This window comes from Equus quagga, chromosome 11 (genome assembly GCF_021613505.1).
Source record: "Equus quagga isolate Etosha38 chromosome 11, UCLA_HA_Equagga_1.0, whole genome shotgun sequence".
Classification (NCBI taxonomy): Eukaryota; Metazoa; Chordata; class Mammalia; order Perissodactyla; family Equidae; genus Equus; species Equus quagga.
In genome coordinates this window covers 25,259,970-25,281,900 of record NC_060277.1, presented here as the reverse complement: position 1 = coordinate 25,281,900, position 21,931 = coordinate 25,259,970, and the positions used below count along the sequence as shown (strand labels likewise).

The 21,931-nt window shown below is 45.9% G+C and overlaps 1 protein-coding gene across 2 annotated transcripts in view; it reads left to right on the top strand.

Annotated features, from left to right (window-relative positions):
* The window catches only part of FOXO3 (forkhead box O3), a 119,393-nt gene extending 98,031 nt beyond the window's left edge, over positions 1-21,362 (top strand). For both annotated transcript variants that reach the window (XM_046676678.1, XM_046676677.1), the window contains exons 3-4: positions 751-2,183; positions 16,651-21,362. In XM_046676678.1, coding sequence (XP_046532634.1) covers positions 751-2,148 — 1,398 coding nt within the window. In that variant the 3' untranslated portion in view covers positions 2,149-2,183; positions 16,651-21,362. The remainder of the gene's footprint in view (positions 1-750; positions 2,184-16,650) is intronic.
* The last annotated feature ends 569 nt before the right edge of the window (positions 21,363-21,931 follow it).

Genomic DNA, 21,931 nt, shown 5'->3' with positions numbered 1-21,931 from the left:
CAGGTTTCTCCACTGTACAGTTACTCTTTTTCCCATTTTGCCTCCTGTACTCTTTGGAAGGAAGTTATTATGCTCAGACCACATTGCCTTGAGGGGAGAGTATCTGTATAAATTATTTGGAATTTTTCTGAATGGGAGGCTCACCTACTTCTTCTGTCATCTCTGCCATTTTTTTCCTTAAGCCTGCCAGATGGGTGTGACCTTGTGGCAGGAGGAGACGGAATCATAGAAGGGATGGGTGAAGATTCGCCCCAGTTCTGAGTTCATAGAAGTGGTTAAGAAAAGGTAGACGCTGCTCCTATGCTAGTGAGGGAGGGGACGATGACAGAATAAATAGCCCCCAGGTGACTGATTACCCTTAGAGCCAGGGAGGTATGTGGCAAAGTGCAGGCAGGGAGTGACATGGTAATAAGTTATAAGTGTGAACTTCAGTATAGGAAATACAATTACAGAAAGGACAAGAAAACTTAGGAATTTTGGAACAACAATGTCAGTGAACTTACACATTCCCGGCATCTCCTGGATATGAAACCATCTCCCATCTCCTACATAGAAAACTTGCCGTTTACAATGTCGTCGTTTAATTCTAAGCCAAGGAGGGTCCTGCAGGTGTTCGTCTGTTTAAATTTGTTTTTAAGCCTCTGCAATTGAGAAGTTTTTTTAAAAAAATAAGGAGTCTGATTATTTCTTCTGGGTGCTCAGTTTTGGAGCATTCTGGCTCATCTTCTGCGTTTTCCCTTCTCTCTGCAGAACTCTATCCGGCATAACCTGTCGCTGCACAGCCGGTTCATGCGGGTCCAGAACGAGGGGACGGGCAAGAGTTCTTGGTGGATCATCAACCCTGATGGGGGCAAGAGCGGGAAGGCACCACGGCGGCGGGCTGTCTCCATGGACAACAGCAACAAGTATACCAAGAGCCGTGGCCGCGCAGCCAAGAAGAAGGCAGCCCTGCAGACAGCCCCTGAGTCAGCAGATGACAGTCCCTCCCAGCTCTCCAAGTGGCCCGGCAGCCCCACGTCGCGCAGCAGCGATGAGCTGGATGCATGGACGGACTTCCGCTCACGCACCAATTCCAATGCCAGCACTGTCAGCGGCCGCCTGTCACCCATCCTGGCAAGCACAGAGTTGGATGACGTCCAGGATGATGATGCGCCGCTCTCCCCCATGCTCTATAGCAGCTCAGCCAGCCTGTCACCCTCTGTAAGCAAGCCATGCACCGTGGAGCTGCCACGGCTGACCGACATGGCGGGCACCATGAATCTGAATGATGGGCTGGCTGACAACCTCATGGATGACCTGCTGGATAACATCACGCTCCCATCCTCCCAGCCATCGCCCCCTGGAGGGCTCATGCAGCGGAGCTCTAGCTTCCCATACACCACCAAGGGCTCCGGCCTGGGCTCTCCCACCAGCTCCTTTAACAGCACGGTGTTTGGACCCTCGTCTCTGAATTCTCTGCGTCAGTCGCCCATGCAGACCATCCAAGAGAACAAGCCAGCTACCTTCTCTTCCATGTCACACTATGGCAACCAGACACTCCAGGACCTGCTCACTTCGGACTCACTCAGCCACAGTGATGTCATGATGACCCAGTCGGACCCCTTGATGTCTCAGGCCAGCACCGCTGTGTCCGCCCAGAACTCCCGCCGGAACGTGATGCTTCGCAACGACCCAATGATGTCCTTTGCCGCCCAGCCTAACCAAGGGAGTTTGGTCAATCAGAACTTGCTCCACCACCAGCACCAAACCCAGGGCGCTCTCGGTGGCAGCCGTGCCTTGTCGAATTCCGTCAGCAACATGGGCTTGAGCGACTCCAGCAGCCTTGGGTCAGCCAAACACCAGCAGCAGTCTGTCAGCCAGTCTATGCAAACCCTCTCAGACTCTCTCTCAGGCTCCTCCTTGTACTCAACTAGTGCAAACCTTCCCGTCATGGGCCATGAGAAGTTCCCCAGTGACTTGGACCTGGACATGTTCAATGGGAGCTTGGAATGTGACATGGAGTCCATTATCCGTAGTGAACTCATGGATGCTGATGGGTTGGATTTTAACTTTGATTCCCTCATCTCCACACAGAACGTTGTTGGTTTGAACGTGGGGAACTTCACTGGTGCTAAGCAGGCCTCATCTCAGAGCTGGGTGCCAGGCTGAAGGATCACTGAGGAGAGGGGAAGTGGGCAAAGCAGGTCAGTGCCCAACGCTATGGCATAATAATAACCCAGTGGGATGGTTGGGGGAGGCTGTCTTATTTGCTTTGGACTTTACTCCACATTGAGAAATTGAGAACCGCAGAGCAGTTGGTGCACAGTAACATGGCTCCCAACCAGTTTATGTCTGAGTTTTATCTGATAAACAGAAAGGGCTATCAGGTGCCCCTCGTCATAATTTGCTGACAGCTCGGGAATTTTACTGCCGGTGAAAAGAACACACTACATACATTTCAGAGATTTCTTTCCTCTTTGTATCCAGTCGCCCTTGCTGAGCTGTGGCACAGGGCCCCCTGCCTGATGGATGGATGATAGTGGAAGGGCAAGGGAGGAAGGGGGGACCTTAGGTCACACAAACTTCAAGGTTAATGCCCAGCCAGAGGACTTCCTTAGACTCTCAGGTCCAACACGGCCATTGTTGATCTTCCATGTTATGGCTTCTTCATCCTTTTTTCCAGTAAAGTAACGATTTGTAGGTACTTCTAATTTAACTGCACGATATATGTTCTTGAGTCTTACATATATGAGTATTTTCCATCAGAAGCAAGATGTATTCGATTCTTCACCATAGTCTTAAGCATCTTTTTTAGTTAGCACCCCACGTCTTAGTATTTAAAAGAGGAAAAGAAAGAAATTGAAAACAGAAGTTTTTCTGTGAGAGAGCACTTACTCATGTGCTTCCTGTTCCCCAGTGTATAAATGACGTCAGGTTCCCAGTAGAGTGACATGGGCTGGGAATGGTGACAGAGATTTTTTAAACTGCAGTGTTTGAAAACTCTTGGAACCAGAAGGATCAGGCAACAAGATGTGGTAAGAAAAGCATTTCACTGGAATCCCATGGTGAGGGCTCAGTCCCGCTTGTGCTGCTTTCTGGCTGCTATCGGGACTATGTCCCTTAGCCTCTGAGCATCAATTTCCAGTTTTAGAAAATGAGGATAGTAGCCCGTTACTTCACAGGGTTTTTGCAGGGATCAAATGCACTGAAGTATGTGAAAATGATTTTGTAAAACTGCAGTGGGCTGAAATATGTGTGGCGTCGTTAGTTAAACAAACTAACAGATGAGTAAGCAGGGAGTCCAGAGAGGTTAAATAGTTTGCCCGGGGTTGCACAGCTAGACCCAGAATCCATATTTCTTGAATAGTTTGTACTATATAGTCCTTCCTCATTTTCTCTTGATGGTGAAAAATAGGAAATGCTCTGAGCTGGAGCCAGAGTAACAGACAGTACAACAAGCTTTCCCTGGAACTTTCCTCCTCAAGAAGTAAGAGGAGCACTGGGGTCTTCTAGGGACAGGTTTGCACCCCCAGCCCCTCCCATGGCCAAGGGCACTGTTCTGTGCCCCAGCTCCCTTTTTCTTTTTTTTTTTTAATCTCAGCCAGCTGCTTAACACCCTTCGTTCAATGGTATAAAAGAGAAATGGGATTCAAAGCTGTAAACCTGGGCTCTGTGTAACCCTCTGCCCTGGAGAGGGAATTATAAGGGACTCCTGTGGTGACTCACTCCAGCTCATGGGTAGTTGTGGAAAGGGGAATGTCAAAAGTGTTGTGATGCTAAAGCGTTTCAGCTTTCCCAGGCGTAAGCAGGCCCCTGAGAGAACTCAGACATCTGTTTTCAGTCATTTAATTGCCCTTGAGATGGTAAAAAGACTGTCATGGAAGCTGAATAGGGGGACACAGTGTCATGCCCACGGTTCAGTACCATCCCAGAACTCAGACTGGTGACTTGCCTTGAGAAATTTAGATTATTTGGCTTTTAGAAGAATATGTAATGTGTCTTCCTTTAAGAGGAATGTGATCGTGGTTTCTAAAGACACAAGTTTCTAAAGACTGAAGTTTTAGTTTTGGTATGGTTGTAAGGAAGCTGCTTTCTAGTTCATTGAAAAGAATAAGTTCAGAAGAAAATGTACGATCAGTTTTTCTCTGATTTTTTCAAATGAAAGTTTTACTTTTAGTTGAATAGCAGGGTTTTCTTGTATATGTGTAATTCTAAAAGATTGTATAAAAATATTTTAAGGGAGATTTAAATACTTAAGTTTTTAAAACATATTTAATGCATTATTATTTTGATAATAACCACCTTTGGGATAATGCATTTGATTATAATACCCTAATGAAACCTTAGGGTCATTTAATCACCTTTTTCTTAGAACATTTTGAGGAAAGTTGTTTTAAGAAGATATTTCTTCATTTAAAAATGAAAAATCACCAGATTTTCCTGAAAGTGGACTAGTTCAGTATGACCAGAGCAAGAGAGGAAACATCCTAAAGAGAGTGAAGGGGTCTGGTTTCTGGGTTCAGGATTTCCATTTCACTTGGAACAAATTGCTCCTCTGAACAGCCAGGAGCACGTGTGGCCTGAAGTGTATTCTTTACTTTTAAACTTACGGCTATCACTTTACTGAAAACTCCTTCCTAAATTCTCAAAACAGGCCTGAGGTTGCAATCTCAGACCTTACTTCTCCCAAATTAAGCATCCTAGCTTTCCAACGAGTTGTTCCATAAGGACTTGCTTGATTTTGTTTTGTTTTTTTTAAACCACGAGTCACGGTGTTCTTCAGACTCACTTCCTGGCTTGCTAACTGAAGGTCATATGACCCTGAATTGGAGCCGTCTTGTTGTGAAGTCCTGTCCAGTTGACAGACAGTCTTGCTGAAGAGCTGTGGTGAGATGCTTCTCTGGGGGTTGGGTGTTTCACACATGTCATTCATTTTAGACCGTGTGTAAAAGGCTTTGACCTCTGGCTCTGTCTGGAAAAGAAAAAAATAACCATCCCTTTCTGTGAATGCCAGCTACTGGGGTGTGAAGGGCACTTTCTTCTCTCAGGGACTCATAAAGCTTGGTACATGTACTTGCTGCCCAAATTGGGAGCATCGATGTCAGAGAGCTGGAGTGGTGTTTGCAAGGCTGAGCTTCCAGGGAGCCTTCCTTAGTCTGACGTGTGTCCTCTCGGGGGGAACGCAGCTTCAGTCTCACCATTATTTTGTTGGCAAAAGATGCCTGAATTCACAGGCTCTTTCATTCATCTTCATCCTTTGGCATTTGGAGACCCCAAGTAGGGAGCAGCCCAGTATTTAGTTCTGTTTCAACTACTTTATGATAAGGATTGGAAAACATCAACCAGGAAATGCCACATGGAGAGGAGAGGCATAGTTCTCTTCCTGTTTCTGTCACTGGCCGCATTACTGATGAGTCTCTCAGAAGAGTAGGTTTCTTGTCTGTCAAAAGAGGACAGAATCATAGAGTTTTAAAGGTGCATAGTCCATATCATTGTAAACCTGGAATCTAACATTCTGTCTGTGAGATGGAGCCATAAAGAGAGAGTGGTGCGCTCGTGTGGAAACGGCAGGCTGCAGTGTGGAGGCCAGGTAGAATGATATGCAGGCTACGTCCCCAAAGGAGGAAATCTTTGATACTTCTTGGAGTGATGTTTGAATGTTGTGATTCTATTATGTCTTTAAAGATTCATGTTGGGGGATAAGATTAACCAAATGCAGACAATCTAAGCTATCTATGTCGTGTTTTTCTTGATGTAGATATTTCTGTTTTAGGGGATGTAATGTATGGTAAATGTGAATTTGTACATATTGTATGGAGAATATACTGTGTTACTTGCCTTTGGGACTGTAGTCTAGTTCAGCCTCAAGAATTCTGCATCTGCAGGAATCTTTATTCTTACCTTTTTTAAAAGCCTGAAGTCTGAACTGTCATTCCTGGGGAGAATGGCTGTCTGGATCTTTTTAGTGTTGACAGCAGTAAAGGAAAATTGACACAGCTGTGAAAAGGGGTTTCTGTGCAGAGGCTGGTACGCTCTTTACATACATTCTTGTCCTGGGAAAGCGGTGACAACCACAGCTACCCTTCCTGGGCCTGTGGGGTTTTTAATGCACCTGTGACCTCTGGCCAGCCTGCTAAGCATTGGGACAGAACCTGAGTGGCTCTCACTTCAAGTAGTTGCATTTATTAATGGCATTCTGGAAGGTCTCTTTTTGGCCACAGAGCATAGGTGGAATGTAAATAAATTGGGGTGAAATCACCAGAATTACTACTGGTAATTTCTGTGAACTTCAAGCTCTCATTAAATGCTTCTTTGTAGAGTGTTCATAATGCTCAATATTCAACATTGTATAAATAACATTTCTACAAGTAAAGCCTTCCCCAGGCACCACCTGTGCTTCTCACAGGTTACCTTTCTGTATAGAGGTGGAAAAAGGGGGCTGTCGGTTTCCACTTCTATGCCATTGCCAAAGAGATTGGCCTGCCAGACGTCCGCCTGGGCCCTGGGGCAAGTGGAAGGATATTTGCTCACTGCTTTCTCTTCCCTGCCTTGGAGATGCATGTTTCAGCACTAGATTTTCATTCCAAGATGGCGATCCCTCACCTTCTAAGAGACATCACCCACTTCACCCTGGTTTTGTTGATATGTTCATTTAGTTTCAAAACTTTCCCCATCCTCCATATTGTTTTGAAGTTTAAATTTTCAAAAACTAAAACGAATTGAAATTTTGTGAATTAGAGACACTTCAGATATTTAGAGGTCCTGTAGGTTAGTGTTTCACAGAATGGTAGATCCTAAAGATATTCGTGGCTATTAAGTGGGAAATGGGTTCTGTGTTCGTATCAGTTTGAAGAATGCCATGTTAAAGTGAAATAGGGTTATTTCCAGCAGGACTTCTCAGAGCCTTAAAAGTTAATACACATTATAAACCTTCTTGGGTAGGATTGCAATGCTTCCTGAATTTATTGGATGTCTTGAATCAAATCCTTTTTTTTCAAGAAACCATAGAACCAGTGTTCTATGGAACCCCTAAAGAAATCCTGCCCTAGGGTGCTACTGAAAGGATTTGAGTCCCCTTAAGAAGTGGATTCCTTGCCCTTTTCCTCTCGATTCGTGTTGAGGTTTTTGTACGCCCTTGTGATATATCAAACTTTTCTCTAGCCATGGAGTGGGTTCTACTCTTAGATGAGCTAGCTGCCTGGCAAAATGGTAGGCCCCATCTTGGCAGAAGTGCTCCAGAAAAGCCTGAATTCATTAAACAAAATTCATTTATTGGGTACCTGACTGCACTGGGCACAGAGGATAGAGTTAAATAAAATAGGGTCTCCCCCTCAAGGAATGCATGGTTGGGAAGGTGATGGCAGTGGTGGTGGTGACCATTTGTCATAGAGGAAAACACTGCCTTACCTGCGGGATTGGAGCATAGGACCCATGGGTGTGTGGCAGGCTTATGTGCCTGGTTTTCTGCCACAACCCAGCTTTCAAATATCCTGTTCCATTATCACATGGTCCATCCCACCTGTCTGTCTGGAGGATGAAAACATAGGCCCTACAGTTCAGGAGCTCCGTGCTGATAGGGCAGAGTTCAGGCTATATCCAGATGCTGGTTTCTGTTAAAAACCCTGCAGGATGCTCGCTGTAGTTTATGTTTGATTTCTAAAGCTGGTTCATCACAGATGGACGTGAGCCAGCCACCCACTTCCCCTCACTCTTCCTAGGGCTCTGCTCTGAGGGGAACTGTGGATTGAAAAAGCCTCCCCTGCAACCCACTCCAGGTTAAATAACGTCTGTGTGATATGGCCAAGGGCCTGTGGGTTTGTAGCCGAAGGCTGCCATTTTCATGGCTTTGTGTCAAGTCACTCATCTCTCGCAGTCTCAGTTTGCTTATCTGTAATATTGGGTTAAAATGAAAACATACCTTACACTAGCTCTGATAGGGGCTAATTTGCTTTGGCAACTTTTTTTTTTTGCTGAGGAAGATTTACCCTGAGCTAACATCTGTGCCAGTCTTCCTCTATTTTATATGTGGGTTGCCGCCACAGCATAGCTGATGAGTGATGTAGGTCTGTGCATGGGATCTGAACCCGCAAACCTGGGTGGCCAAAGTGGAGCATGCCGAACTTCACCATTAGGCCATGGGGCTGTCCCCTGCTCTGACAACTTTTTAAAGAGTTATTTATTGTTTACTGTTACTTAAAATGGCTTCAGAGGTTAATACAGAATAAAGGAAGCAGGCAAGGCAGTCCTACACTATTGGCAGAAAGAGTGACTGCTTTCCTCTTGGGGGGTACCCATGAGAGAGGCTGTTTTTTTCACTAACAAAGGGAGCTTCTGCCACAGATGGGATGAGGAGGTTTATATGTGGTATCCAGAGTGTTCCATTAGCATCTTTAAAGGATTGCCTGAGAAGTCTGAGCTGTCTGGCCTCAGCTTTCCCTAGGGTGCCTGTGGGTCTCCATAGGGCCTGGTGGCCTGACTGCTAAGGGAGAAGCCTCACCCTGCCCCTTCTCCACTCCCTCAGAGTGTAGCCTCTTCCTGTTGGGAGGGGGCCTGGAATCTGATCTTGCTCCTCCCACTGCCAGGCCATCCCAAGCCACACAGAGAAATAAAGAGCTGTTCCAGTCCTCTTGGGGCTTTCTTGGGAGCAGAAAGATGACCACACAATAAATAGCATGATGCTGGCAGTGGTCTGGCCATGGACTCCCCCCGAGAAGAGCTGATGGTTTACCCCGTTACTGGTGAATGTGACACAGTTTGGGGTTCAGAAAATATGGTCACTGTATCCTTAACATCTCTTCCAACTCTTAAGTTCAGTGAAAACCCAGAGAACATAGGCTGTCCTTCTCCAGGAGCTTTCCTCCCAAACAAGGGGGCCAAGCCTGGAGCCGAAATACGCACTCCGTCTGTGAAGAGCTGCTGTGCCCTTGGTTACCGAGGTTGTGCTTTCTTTTTTTCTCTCCCGGTAATAGATGGACCTTACTCTGGAATCCTAGATTTTCTTTGTTTTTTTATAAACCTCTTTCTGGCTTAAATCTATGACATTCATTTATTAAGGGATGAGAATTACTTAGTCATGAAGGCCTCAGAGGGTAATTCCAGTGTTTCTGAAGATGAAACTTTAATTGCCCCATTTTAGTTTGGTTGAAGGTTTGCATATCAGTATGTCGTGTCCCCCGCCCGCGATTCTCTCTCCTCCGGCTCTTTCTCTCTGATGAAAGTAGTCTGGACCATAAGATTCACGTCTGTGTGGAGTGCTTGATTTGACTCCTCAAGGGAAATTAATGGGTAAGGAGAGGCCAGAGGTAGGAGTCTAGGAGTTCTGAGGTCGAAATTTGTAATTAATTTCCACGGGCCGCCACGTGTATCCATGTTATTGGAACTTCCCTTGGTCGTTTGGATGTTGAGAAATGAGCAGGAAGCAGTACAGCCCAATATATCTGTAAGTCATCAGAAAGTAAGTGTTGACCGATAGGCCTGTTAGGGTTCCCCTTTGCTTAACTGAAAATGATGCCGGCCACCCAGTGCCTCAAGCCAGAGCGCTCCCTGCTCAGCCCGATCAGGTTCCCCTCAGGTCACCCTGCTGGCTGGGGTGGGGCCCCACGGTAGGGAGCCCCAGGTACCTATCACTGCAGTGCAGGTGCAGGCTGCACGCGGAGATAAGGGCCACCATGCCCCATGAGATGCCAGTTTACCTCACCCCTGGAATCTGCTGGCCGGAGCACTGACCTCAGGACTGTCCTTTCTCTCTCCATCAGTCTCAGAGTCACCCTTGAGACCCTCCTTTCAGTTCCTTCTTGGTTTCCTTCCTCTGTTGTGCTGGTGTGGTGATTGCTTCTTGGCTGCGACCTGTGTCACCTGCATGTCCTGGACACACCATAGAGGTAGATGAGTGACTGGACTGTTTGTGGAACTAAAAGAGCTGACTTTGTGTTTTCAGTTTCAGAATCACTTTTGGGAAAATTAGATTGTCCTCAAACCCCTGTGTAGCTAAAGCAGGAAAAGAAGACTCTGGAGACCCCTCTCCCCTGCTTGGTGGCGGAACCCTTAGATGGGCTGGCACATGACACCGACCCTTGCACCAGCCCCCAGGGAGCTGGGGCATCCCAGCCTGAAGGGATGGCTGCACGCTGGTGTCCTTGTTGTCCCTTCCCCCACCCCCGCTCTCCCCCCCACTCCCAGCCAGTAAATGCAATGAAGAGCCACACAGGATGGGCCACACCCAGCAAACGTAAACATTGTGATATTCAGGTCATGGTTTATGGCTCTGAGCATTTCCTCCTGGACTAGGGTTCCCTTCTCTTTGTAAACCGTGAATCACTGTAGCAATGACAGCGATTTGGGAGTTAGAGTAGCAAGACTTAACTTTCGGACTGATGATAAAAGGTTGTGTATGGTGGGATGTACAGGAAGGATGGGAGAAGGTAAATTCTTTATTGAATACTGTTTACAATTTTTTAATTATTACTTTTAAAAAATTAGTTGAATGTTAAAATTGTGCGTTGTGTTGATCTTTAGGTGGTTTCATCCTGTATGAGTTTTAGAAACTTAATCAGAAGCCATCCTTCCCAAAAAGGATTAAAATTCTGGGTCTTGTCCCACATGCAGTAGGTTCTGCCTGAAATCAGATAAGATTGTCTCAGCAAATGCGAGTAGATTTATTCTTTTCTTTTTTTCTTTTTGAGGAAGATCAGCCCTGAACTAACATCCACTGCCAATCCTCCTCTTTTTGCTGAGGAAGACTGGCCCTGAGCTAACATCCATGCCCATCTTCCACTATTTTGTGTATGGGATGCCACCACAGCATGACATGATAAGTGGTACATAGGTCCGCGCCCAGGATCCATACTGGGGAAGCCCGGGCCACCAAAGCAGAGTGTGCAAACCTAACCGCTGAACCACCAGGCCGGCCCCATGAGTAGGTTTAAGATACTTATGGAAGCTGTAGCACTCACAGAAGGGGTGTTAAGTGTTTGAGCTGGCAGAGGAGAAGAGAGGGCTATTCCAGGAGAATGATTCATTCATTTCTTCAGCCAACATTTATTGTGCACTTATTCTCTAGGGTCACGTGCCACATAACAACGTCTCAGTCAAGGACGGACCGCATAAACAGTGGTAGTACCATACAGCCTAGGTGCATAGTAGGCTGTACCATCTAGGTTTATGTACGTGCGCTGTATGATGTTCACACAACGACAGAATCACCTGACAATGCATTTCTCAGAAGGTGTCCATGTTATTAAGCGACACATGACTGTATTTCAACTTTCCAGGCTACTTGGGACATCAAGAAAATTGTGTGTCCCTGACTGGAATGTACACTTCTTGAGGGCAAATACCACGTCTAAGACAGTGCTCTTAAAATGCTTGGTGCTCCCCAAGTGCTGGATTTGATTTGAAGGCTTTACTCTGTTTTCAGGGAGTTCAACATATGGAGAGTTCAGTGTCTGGAAAAGTAACCGTTCTGGGCACTATGTGATTAGATGCCAGGTGAGTGGCTTAGGAGTTTGGGAGAGGACAGCCTGGGGAAGGTGGGGCTGGAGGAGCTGTCTGATGGCTGGAGGTGATTCACATGGGTGGGGAGAGCTAAGCAGGCAGCGTGTGACTGAGCTGACCCATTGGCCGCGCGGGCTTGTTCCCATCAGTAGTAGCAGGTAGTGGAGCCTGACCCCAGAGGTCTCTGCCAGCTAAGCTTTGGGGATATTATAATTAAGGTTAAAGAACCATGAGTCTAGAGAGGATCCAAACGCCCCTTAAAGGATTTTGCCTTAAACATAGTCTTTAAAAGAACATAATCCCAAACTTTACATGCTGTTCTATGTGGTTTGAAAAAATCTAAGAATCTTAAGAAAATATGAAATCTCTGCAACTTTCCTCTGGACAGTAAATTAACAGGTATCATATTTCTGCCATGTCAGTCATCATATTTAACTCTGGATGCCCAAAGAATATTGGTTAACGTAATCCCAGCCCCAGTAGACAGACAGAGCTAGGACGTTCTTAAGTCAAACTTACATTAACCATCGGTGATCCTGCAGTGTAAGCAACAGGGAAGTGGTGCCTCTCTGCGGGACACCCCGCTCTTTGTCCCTCAGCTGTGAAGTGCCAGGACAGCTGCTTCTCACCATCTCCTGTGTTTACCAGCACAGCGCAAAGGCTGGCGTGAGGGCACTCTGCACTAGGTCCGTGTCGTGAAGTGTCGTGGGGGCAGCAGCTTTTCAGGGGCCTGTCCCCAGCCTTCACAGACAGACTTCACCTGCCACCTTGTTACTGGGAGGTAGAGAGGTGTACTTAGACATGTCAAGCTTTTACACAGACTAAGCTTAGTGTTTTAAATAATGTGTATAGCTTTGTGTCTTTCCAGTCTCTTCCTGAGTGTCGCCTTTGCCATGAAAAGCTTTTTATTTTGAGCTTCCCTGTAACATCCCCATTTTCTCCCTAAGTATGAGACTTGCCCATTAGAAGGCTCCAGAGCCTCTGGGCTGCATTTCCTGGAAGCTTGACTTTCTTTTAGGGAGCCTCCTCAACTGAATATAAATTTGGCCCCCTGCCTGGCCAAAACTTCCATACCTGTTCTGTTTCCCTCATAAACTATTCCGGGTCTAAAATGGCAAATTGAGAGCGTTTGCCAAAGTGGATTTTCGTAGAGCTGCACCTCCTGACTCTCCTCCTCTGGCGGTCATGGAGGATGGCTCTGGCCAGTGTCGCGGGCGGAGGGCTGGGTTTTCATCGGCCAGGCCCCTGCTGACAGCGGCCACCAGGCTGGTTTTCATGTACTTCCCTAACTCCTCTTTATCGCCCATTCCGACCTAGAAGATACTGAAAAGTTACCAAATTAAGCCAGAGTTGCTGTCCCCATTGGATGTTTTCTTGAGCTCCTTCCAGTTTTGGCTGTGAAGATGAACTCCAAGGGAACTGTTGCCATTTTGGTGCTCCTAAATTAGACGTGGCTACCTATCCCAACACCTACAAGGTGACACCAGCTACAAAAGCCTTGGTGGATGCTGGCAGATGGTTGTGGCTCATGGTGGCTTTGTGTCCCTGAGATCCTTCCAGGGGTGGAGCAGAGATGGTGGCAGGCAGGCGTTTCTTGGCTCTCTGCTTGGGGATGGTACGGTGATACTCTGAAATCCACAGCTGTTCTCTGGACTCCACATGAGCCTCCCTGTCAGATTGGGTGAGCTCCAGTTCATTTCCCTTTCTACCCTACATGTTCCATATTTAGTCCCCCGTTTGCCCCAGGGGTCGCACGTTTGGCTTAAATTACCTTTGTGTTTAAAGAGTGAGGAAAGTGGTGCTTCACTTTAATTTTTGTTTGGCAGACTTGCCCCCAAACATCTCAGTTTTAGCTAAGAAAGCAGTGGGTAACGTTGTGGATTTGTGGATGCGAGAGTTTCACATCCTGCTGGCTCTTTTTCCTTCCACGTCCTATTTGGCATTGGGGTCCTCTTCCTTTCCTCTCTGCCAAGAAGATAAAAAAACACCACTGAGAAATATGAATGTGTCACGGTGGAGTTAAGCTGTGGGAGGACAGCAATGGGAACATTTATGTTTTATTCCCAGATTAAAGTTGATTGGGGTGGTTGTGTTACGTGTGGAGTTTTTTGGAGGCGTTGCCCTTTCTTAGAACATCATGTGATTTAGCGGTGATAATGAGGCAGAGACTTGTCTTCCCCATAGATGCCAAGATTATAGAGGGACCTGCTTCTCCAGAGCCCAGATGACAGCATCCATAGATATTTTTAGAATGAGCCTCATCATTTGGTTTCCCCATTTCATTTTCCTTGCATCAACAGCCTGATTTCAAACTTACTTATTGAGCTTAGATAGGGAAGGAGGAGATCTCCTTCCTATTAGTAAAAGTCACCAATGGCACAGGACATTTTCACATTTATTATTAGTTATCTTGTTGCCTAGTGACTGCAAAGTGATAGCCGTAATTCCCTTTAGCCCTATGCTTCCTTTTCCTTCCAAACATTTTCTTAATCTGATGCGTTTTTAAATTTCTTCGGAAGGGCATCAACATATACACATAAACCTCGCAGTTAACTAAAACATCTTTAAACAATGTAAGAATCATGGGAGCTTCACCAAAAGCCATAAAATTTGTACCCAACCTAAGTATCATTAAATCCCCAGCTGAGTAGCTGGTCTCCTCACTTCACGTGCTCCCTGTGTTCTCCCAGCCTTTGATGGAGTCAGATAAACACGTGCGAACGTTGAGCAACCAAAGAGCAGTTAAAAATCGAAGGCAGACGCGGAGCTGCTTTCCTTAGGACTATTTTTAATCCTAAGGTCTTCCTAGTGAATGGTGATGCTGGCGTTCCTCTTGGAAGGATGATTGTTTTTCTGTTCAACATTTGTCTGGCTCCTTTATGTTTTCATAATATTTTACAATCTGTTTTCCTTCTATCACAGAGAAAACAAGTCGCCTTTCTGTTCTGTGGAGTGGGAGTTTCTGTATGAAATTTGTCTCCTGTGAGAGCTGCCTCTGAACCTGAGGCTGGGTCTCTCTGCTTAACCGCTAGGTACAAAACCCAGATCCTGAGCAGCCTGGGAGCCCCTGGGGGAGCTCCAGGACATAGCGTTACAGGGACCCACGCCTATTCTGCAGAAGGGGAAGGAGTGGTGATCAGTGTATCTCCTTTTTAATGATGAAGTCCCGGAAGGTTCTGGTCCTTTGATGAGGGCATGGGTATTTGGCCTGGGGATTGTTGTTGCTAGTTGCTCCAGACTGCCCAAGGAGGGCCTCCTGCCCCTGGTTCCGGGGCTGATGCCCTGTTCTGCTTAGAGTGATGCCATACTGGGGCTATGGGTGCCCTCTGCCTCCTTCCATCCTATGCTGACCCAGCCCCTGCATTAGAGCAGGCTGTGCACCTGGCCTCTGTATGTTGGGAATGAAGTGTGTCACCTTTCCAGTACGCAGTGGTTTCCGTGGCTGAATAATTAACACCAGAGGGAACCGGGGGATGGGGTCTGAATTAGGTAATACTTTTACAGCTTTTCCCGTGGCGCCTGCGGTAAGTCAGGATCGGGACTTGGGGACCAAAGTCCCCTGATGACTAATTGCATAGTGATGTTAGATTGTGATTTATTAAGTGTTACTATGAAGGAAAAAACTGAATCTCCTTCCAGAGCACCCTGTGTGCACCCCTGTCTGTCATGCTCAGGGCTGCCAGGTGGAGTACTTAGAACAGCATCCTAGGCAGGCTAAACTCACAGATTCTGAGAGCTGCATCTATGTTAGCTTTTTCTGCCTCTGAAATCAACAGGCCATTATTTTCTAATCCAGGATAATGTCACATACCCTTACAAAACAAAATACCTCAAAAAAGCCATCAGCCAGGGAAGCTAAAGACTGGGGATGAGTAGGAGGAAGGGGCCACCTTGTCCTGCTTTATTGTCTCTGCTTCGGATCGAACAACCTGAGTTCTTCTATTTGGAGCCACAACAAGGGGAACTGTGGCCATGGGTATGGAATGTTACCTATACCAAGCCCTGCCATCTTTCTGACTATTGGTAATGAGAGGTAAGATTGCCAGCCAGTCCAGCCACAGAAGAGAGTGAAGTCACAATACACTTGTAAAGATTCCCAGTGAATTTAGGATAATACCCCCTCTAAAGCGGGGAGAAGCAGACGTCGTAACGTGTGTGTAACCTTATGGATGCGTTTTTCATTACTGTTCACCTTATCTGGTGAAAAGATCATGAGTTCTTGTTGCCTCACTACTACTTTTCTATCCACTTCTTGGCCTAGAGCCACTTTTTCCTACCATGCCAGCCGACACTGTCTCCATAAACAGAAGGCCTTATGACTTGAGGACTGCCAGGTCTCCTAACTCAGTGGTCCCACGAAGTCTGACTTGTGTAAATTCAGAAGCTCTGACAGCACCTCTTTTGTGCCTTACATTGAAGACTGTTGGAGGCAAAATAATAATAGGAAAGTTGTTCATTGTTAAAGGGATGTTTTGTAGGAGCTCTTTCTGGCCATATGTGTATGGTATATAATTTTTTTTTCCTCTGCAGATTTTTAATACAAAAGGCCAATTCCTAAAACAGTCCACTCAGAGATTGCTTACTCCTTTTATAGTGACACAAGTCAAGATTACTACCACCCAGCAGCACGGACTGCTTAAGCCTTTGTGGAAAGTGGCCATGTCATCTCCCCTGGTATTGGGATGTTAGTGGAAGAGTGGTTAACAAGGTCAGTCCACATAGCCAGTGAGGGAGAACCGGAAAAGCACAGCTGGTCTGCTTAGGGTGACCAACTTCCCTGGTTTTAGCGTGAAAGTCCCGTGTCCCAGGAAACTCTCAATCCACAAGTCTGAGCAAAACCCCACCTGCACCCTGGACTTCAGTAACTTGAAAGGACCCACTACAGCACCCCTCATTTGTCTTTGTTAACCTCCTGAAGGGCATGGGCCCATTTCCTCTAGGCTTTTCAACTTGAGAGCATTTTGTAATCGGGCACAGAGAGAAGGTAAGTCATCTCCATGCTTTGTCCTTAGGTTTGAAGGCTCTTTGGAGCTGGTGGAGCAACACAGCTTTGCTCTGAGTCCCCTTGGCTCGGAGGTGGGTGAGGAGATGGGAGGCTGATGAAGCGTGATGCTGAGTGCCCACTCTTGCTGCTTAAATGCCCTTAATCGTCTCTGGTTTTCTGTTTTCCTGCTGTAGACCCTCAAACTGACACAAGACCTACAGAGAAAACCCTTTGCCAAATCTGCTCTCAGCAAGTGGACAGTGATACCGTTTACAGCTTAACACCTTTGTGAATCCTGCACCATGTTCCTAACCCAGCAGAGACTGTTAACGGCCCCTTACCCTGGGTGAAGCACTTACCCCTGGAACCGAACTCTCTCTCTCAAGTATGCAAAATCTTCCTTGTATGGGGTGATGAGCCACCTGCCAGCGAAGGACAGCACCCACCGCCACCCACACTCATCCAGAGCACACCGTGAGCCCCATGGGCAATGCTGTGGTGTTTTAATATCTCGATGGTTTATGGGATGTTCTAAGTGTTGTTTTTGTGTTTGTTTTCCTTTGACTTTCTGAGTTTTTCACATGCATTAACTGGCAGTATTTTTATGTTAAAATGTTAATCACCCTTCCCCTGGCAAATTGAAAAACAGGAGGAAAATGTTGTACCAGTTACCATTCTGGCTGTGGGCGTCACAAGCATTTGAGCCCGTGGAACTTCATAAACTAACAAATTACATAAACTAGAGGGGGATTTTCTTTTCTTCTTTTGTTTGGTAGAAAACTATCCTTTTCTTGAAACCGAACAATGGCACAACTGTTTGCCATGAGCACCAGTCCAGAACTGAACCCTGCATGGGCAGACCAAACGGAGCTCGGCATCCGACCCAGTGAGTTTCAGGAATGAGTCAGGGTGGTTGGGGGCCGAGCCCCCCACACCTGGTCTGCAGTTTGCCAGATCAGTAGGGCCTGTGGTCTGCTGTCAGTATCCTCAGCTAATGCAGTGAACAGTGATGGTGTGTTGGTTAGAAATTAGAATCTTTTCAAAGAACAGATCAGCTCAGCTGTCTACTCATTGCCAAATGCCACTAAAGGATTTAGTATAAGGAAAAAAGACAAGAAAAAAAAGTAGTCCTGTTTTGCTTTGCAGAAGAAATGAACTTAACAGGTGAGCATTAAGCCTGCAGTGAGAAATGTGTGAAAAGTACAAACCCGAGTCACTATTCTAAATACACACCCTTGATTATTTTCAGCTTTGCTGTGTATGATCTGATGTTCTAGATGTGTATGAGTGAGAGGTAATAGCATACAAACTGATTTTTTTTATATATATATAAGGTTAGATCGTAATTGTACAAGTGACACAATGGAAGTACAAGATAGGGAAGTTTTGACTTTTTCCCCCCACTTTCCTGCTTCCGTGGATTTCATTTTGTTCTGTTTTCAAGAAGTTATGGTGCTGTCTAGGTGCTTTCTGTTTAACCTGGGAAGTGTGATTATCTTAGTTACCCTCTTTGGTAGACAGACTAGTTGGGAACACCTTTGGTACATATGAAACTGGTGTAACGATGCTCTGATTAGCACAGCGTATACATACTTCTCCAAAGTGATATATGAAGACTTTTCTTTGCATAAAAAGCATTAGGCATATAAATGTATAAATATATTTTATCATGTACAGTACAAAAATGGAACATCCTGCATGGACGTTAGGAATACAGGCTAGTATCTCAGCACAGACCTCCCTGCATGAGTCCTCGCAGACACTTGCACTGTGCAGTGGGCACCGACTCCCTTCCACCAACACAGACGTGCCACCTGACCCCCTGCACCCACCACCGGCCACCAGGGGCCCCCTTGTGCACCTTTGCTTTATAATTCCTCTGGGGGTGATATTGGTGGTGATAACAGCTCCTAGCATCATGAAAGTTCCATTTGGTATTGTCACACGTCTCTCCCCTCTCGCTTGGGTTGTCCTGTTTGGGCAACTGCCCTGTTGATTTCACCCTGCCTTTTCCGGAATCTGTAAATTGTCGTGCAGTTGTGCTTATGGTAGACCTGTAGCATATCACCTTTTCTAAACTGCTACAAGTTTATAATCTTCATTTTAAAAGTACGTATAATTTTTAAAAATATGTATTCTATTCATGTGGTCTGCTTGTCAGTGAGACAGACTTTTGCTTACTATGTTCCTTTATAACAATGCTAGCCACTTCCTCGATTCTTTGGGAGTCTGCTCTACGCAAGAACTGTCAGTGTCGGTGAAAGAGGGCTGCCTGTCTGGGTCCTAAATGCGGCTGCCCTGGGTGGGAGCAGTTCAGAGACAGCGACAGTAGTGGGGGGTAAGCGGGGCTAGCAGATACGAGGGAGAATCCGGAGTGCTTCCAACAGGAGTGCCTTGAGAATTTCTCTCCAGAGCTCGAAGAAACAAGCAAACTAAAAATGGCCATTTCCTTTGCAGTTTTATATACCCCGGGAGCTGCTTTGAGAGTAAGAAAGGCAACCCTCAAATGTGTTTCGACTTGAAAATTCCTTTCAGACATGTGGCATCTCATTTATTCTCTTTTTTCCCCCCAATGTTTGTTAGATTTCAGGCAGAATGTCTTACAAAATGTCCTAGAACCAGATTATGACTTAATCTAAAACAGCTGAGGGAGGACAGAGGCAGCATGAGAGCAGGGCAGCCACAGAGCAGATCGGCAAAGTGGAGGGGGAGGGTGCTTTGAATTTTTTTTTTTTTTTTTAACTCAAACAGCATCTACGTGTCGAGCATTGTGGAGAACTGAGATCAGAGCAAAGTCAAGCGCCAGCATCCGTCCCAGGAGGGGGTCAGGCAAGAATGGAATAGTTAGGCCTGTCCAGCATCATGGCAGCCCCAGTCACACCCTTGGTCACCTTCAGCTGGCCACCCACCCAGAGGCCAGGCTCCCTTAGACTAGCTGGGTTCCAAGGCGGTCAGACTGGGCAGAGGTGTGACCTCAGCCTTCTGTCTCTCATATTGAGACCCTGCTTTCAGAAAGGGCCAGCTGTTGGCGCCCAGGTGGAGTTGAGTGTCATGGTCCCTCGCAGTAAGCTTCCTGATCTGGAGCATCCCAGTGGAATATTTAGGAGCCTCCGGGGGCTTGGCAGCTGGAATTCTGCATCCCGAGAGCTATCTGAGGCTACCCTCAGCCTCTAAATAAGCTGCGCTAGGGAGCCTTCCACTTTTTCACGGGAAATTAGGAAAATAACCAATGTTGAAAACACAACATGCACTCTGGGGCCCTGTTGTTCTCTTCTGGGCTCCAGGACCGGATCCCTTTTACCGAAGTTAGAAAAGAGCTGTATCCCGAGCCTTCACTGTCCCTGTGTGAGGACTGACCTCCAGGTGCAGCGTACCCCGTTAACTGGGCATGAATCTGAGGTCAGTTTCCTTTATCGTTTCTTCCACAATATGATGATTGCTAAAACACATGTTTTGAAAAATTTCAGAAGTCTGTCTTTCCTGTTAACGGGAGGATCATGCACACACGTAGTCCAAGGTTGACTGTGTGAGTGTGTTTGGTGTTGAGTTTTGGAATTACATGTGTGTCACTCCCCCACCCTGAGGAGAGGACCTCATGGCCCACTGCTCAGGACAGGTATGCCCAATCTCAGGGTGACATTTCAGGTGGCTTCTGAACTTACGATAGGGACAGACTTCACCCCTCCCTGAAGAACCCCACTTAAAGAATAAGGAACACTTGAATCTCTTGGAAGGAGTAAAGCAGTCAGACAGCCAGTCCCATGTTTTTGCTGATGCCACGGGCTGGCGGGGGAAATAAAAATGTTACCCTTTCTCTCTAAAAGGAGAAACAAAACCCTGACAGCTCTGAACTCTGATTTCCCTTTTCCTGCTGTATTTGGGAACATTGTGTGATTAGGCATAATGTTTTTTTTTTTAAAAATTAAGCAAATTTTTTTTTAGAAATACAGTCTCTGGCAAAGAGGTACAAGAAAGCCAGCCTCTCCTGGAGACTGGGGGAACAGGGCCTGAGGAGGGGAAAATGAAGTCCTTGTGAAATCATGTCTGTCAAGATCTGAAAGCAGATGCCCAAGGAACTGAAAAGAGTGGATTGTATCTGATCTAAATCTTTTGTGGGTAACATTTTATGCAGGTTGAATGAATGAACTATTTTCCTCTTGTTTAGTTTTATTTCTATGTATTTTTCTTTGGTGAATGATTGGTTCCGAGCCCTCTGCCACACTCCAGAAATACTTGTGCGGCTGCTTTAAAAAACTGTCTGTCTGGTCACTTACTTCTCTAAAATTACTTCATTGCCTGGCAATCAGTCTTCTCTCGTATACTTGTCCTAGCACATGATGTACACGGGAAATGTAAACAGATGTGAAAGAGGACCAGAAAAATTAGTTAATATTAAAAAGAAATGTATTGTGCATTTTGGCTTCACATGTTTAACTTTTTTTAAGAAAAAAAGTTGCATGAATGGAAAAAAAAAAGTCTGTATACAGTATCTGTAATACAAACTGTCTTATCTGTTTCAGTTTCTTGCTCATGCCCCATACAAACTAGAATGAAATATGGTGCATGGCCATATTCAGACACCTAAAGTCAAGCAGCTGATAGTTTGGTTTGAAGCACCTCATCCTTTCTTTCAAAGCGAACACTATCATATTGAGTTCTTACTGAGGATTTTGTCTAACCGTATGTTGCCATGGGTTAACTCTACCAGCTTTCTTCTCAAGAATCAAAACCAGTTTGATTTGGGACTCTTCCCCTTTCCAAATGAAATAGAGACACAGTACTTACTTCCCTTGATGTTTGTAGATAATTGCTTTGTGTATTCCATTTAAAACTGTAATCTAGTTTGTAAAAGAGATGGTGACGCATGTAAATAAAGCATCAATGACACTCTATCTTATTTCAAGAAGTCTTTTGTTCTCCCTTCCCCTTTCTTTAACCCCAGAAATGAAATAGCTGAGTTTATCTCCAGGTCTTCCCGTGGAATTGCTTCACAGGCCAGGAGAGGCACAAAGCTGAGATACCCTATCGTGAGATTTCCAATCTAGATGAGGGAGCAGACTTTTTCTCTGGCCCACTTTTGACCTCCACAGACAACCAGACAGTTTAATAAAAGCAGATTTATGGTGGTGGTCATGGTGGCTGATAGCCACTTTTGGCGTGCGCTGAGTCATGCCGCCCTGGGGCAGCTTCAAAGTGGGGAGGCGGGAGGTGGACTCTCCACCTTCACTGAGTGTCAGAGAATTTGTCTGGCAAAGTTTTGGCCCTAATGAGGTCCTCCTTCTCTGAGTCCAGCAGATGAACATTGGTCATCCACAGTGCCCTCCTGCGTATCGAAAGTCAAGCGCACTACTTCAGTCTTCTGGTGACATAAATATTCTGCATAGACATTTGACTCTCAGTCAAGTTAGGGGGGACTTCACCCTATTGTAAAACTATTGCGAGTAGCTTGGGTTGTGTTTTTCATTTTAATAGATG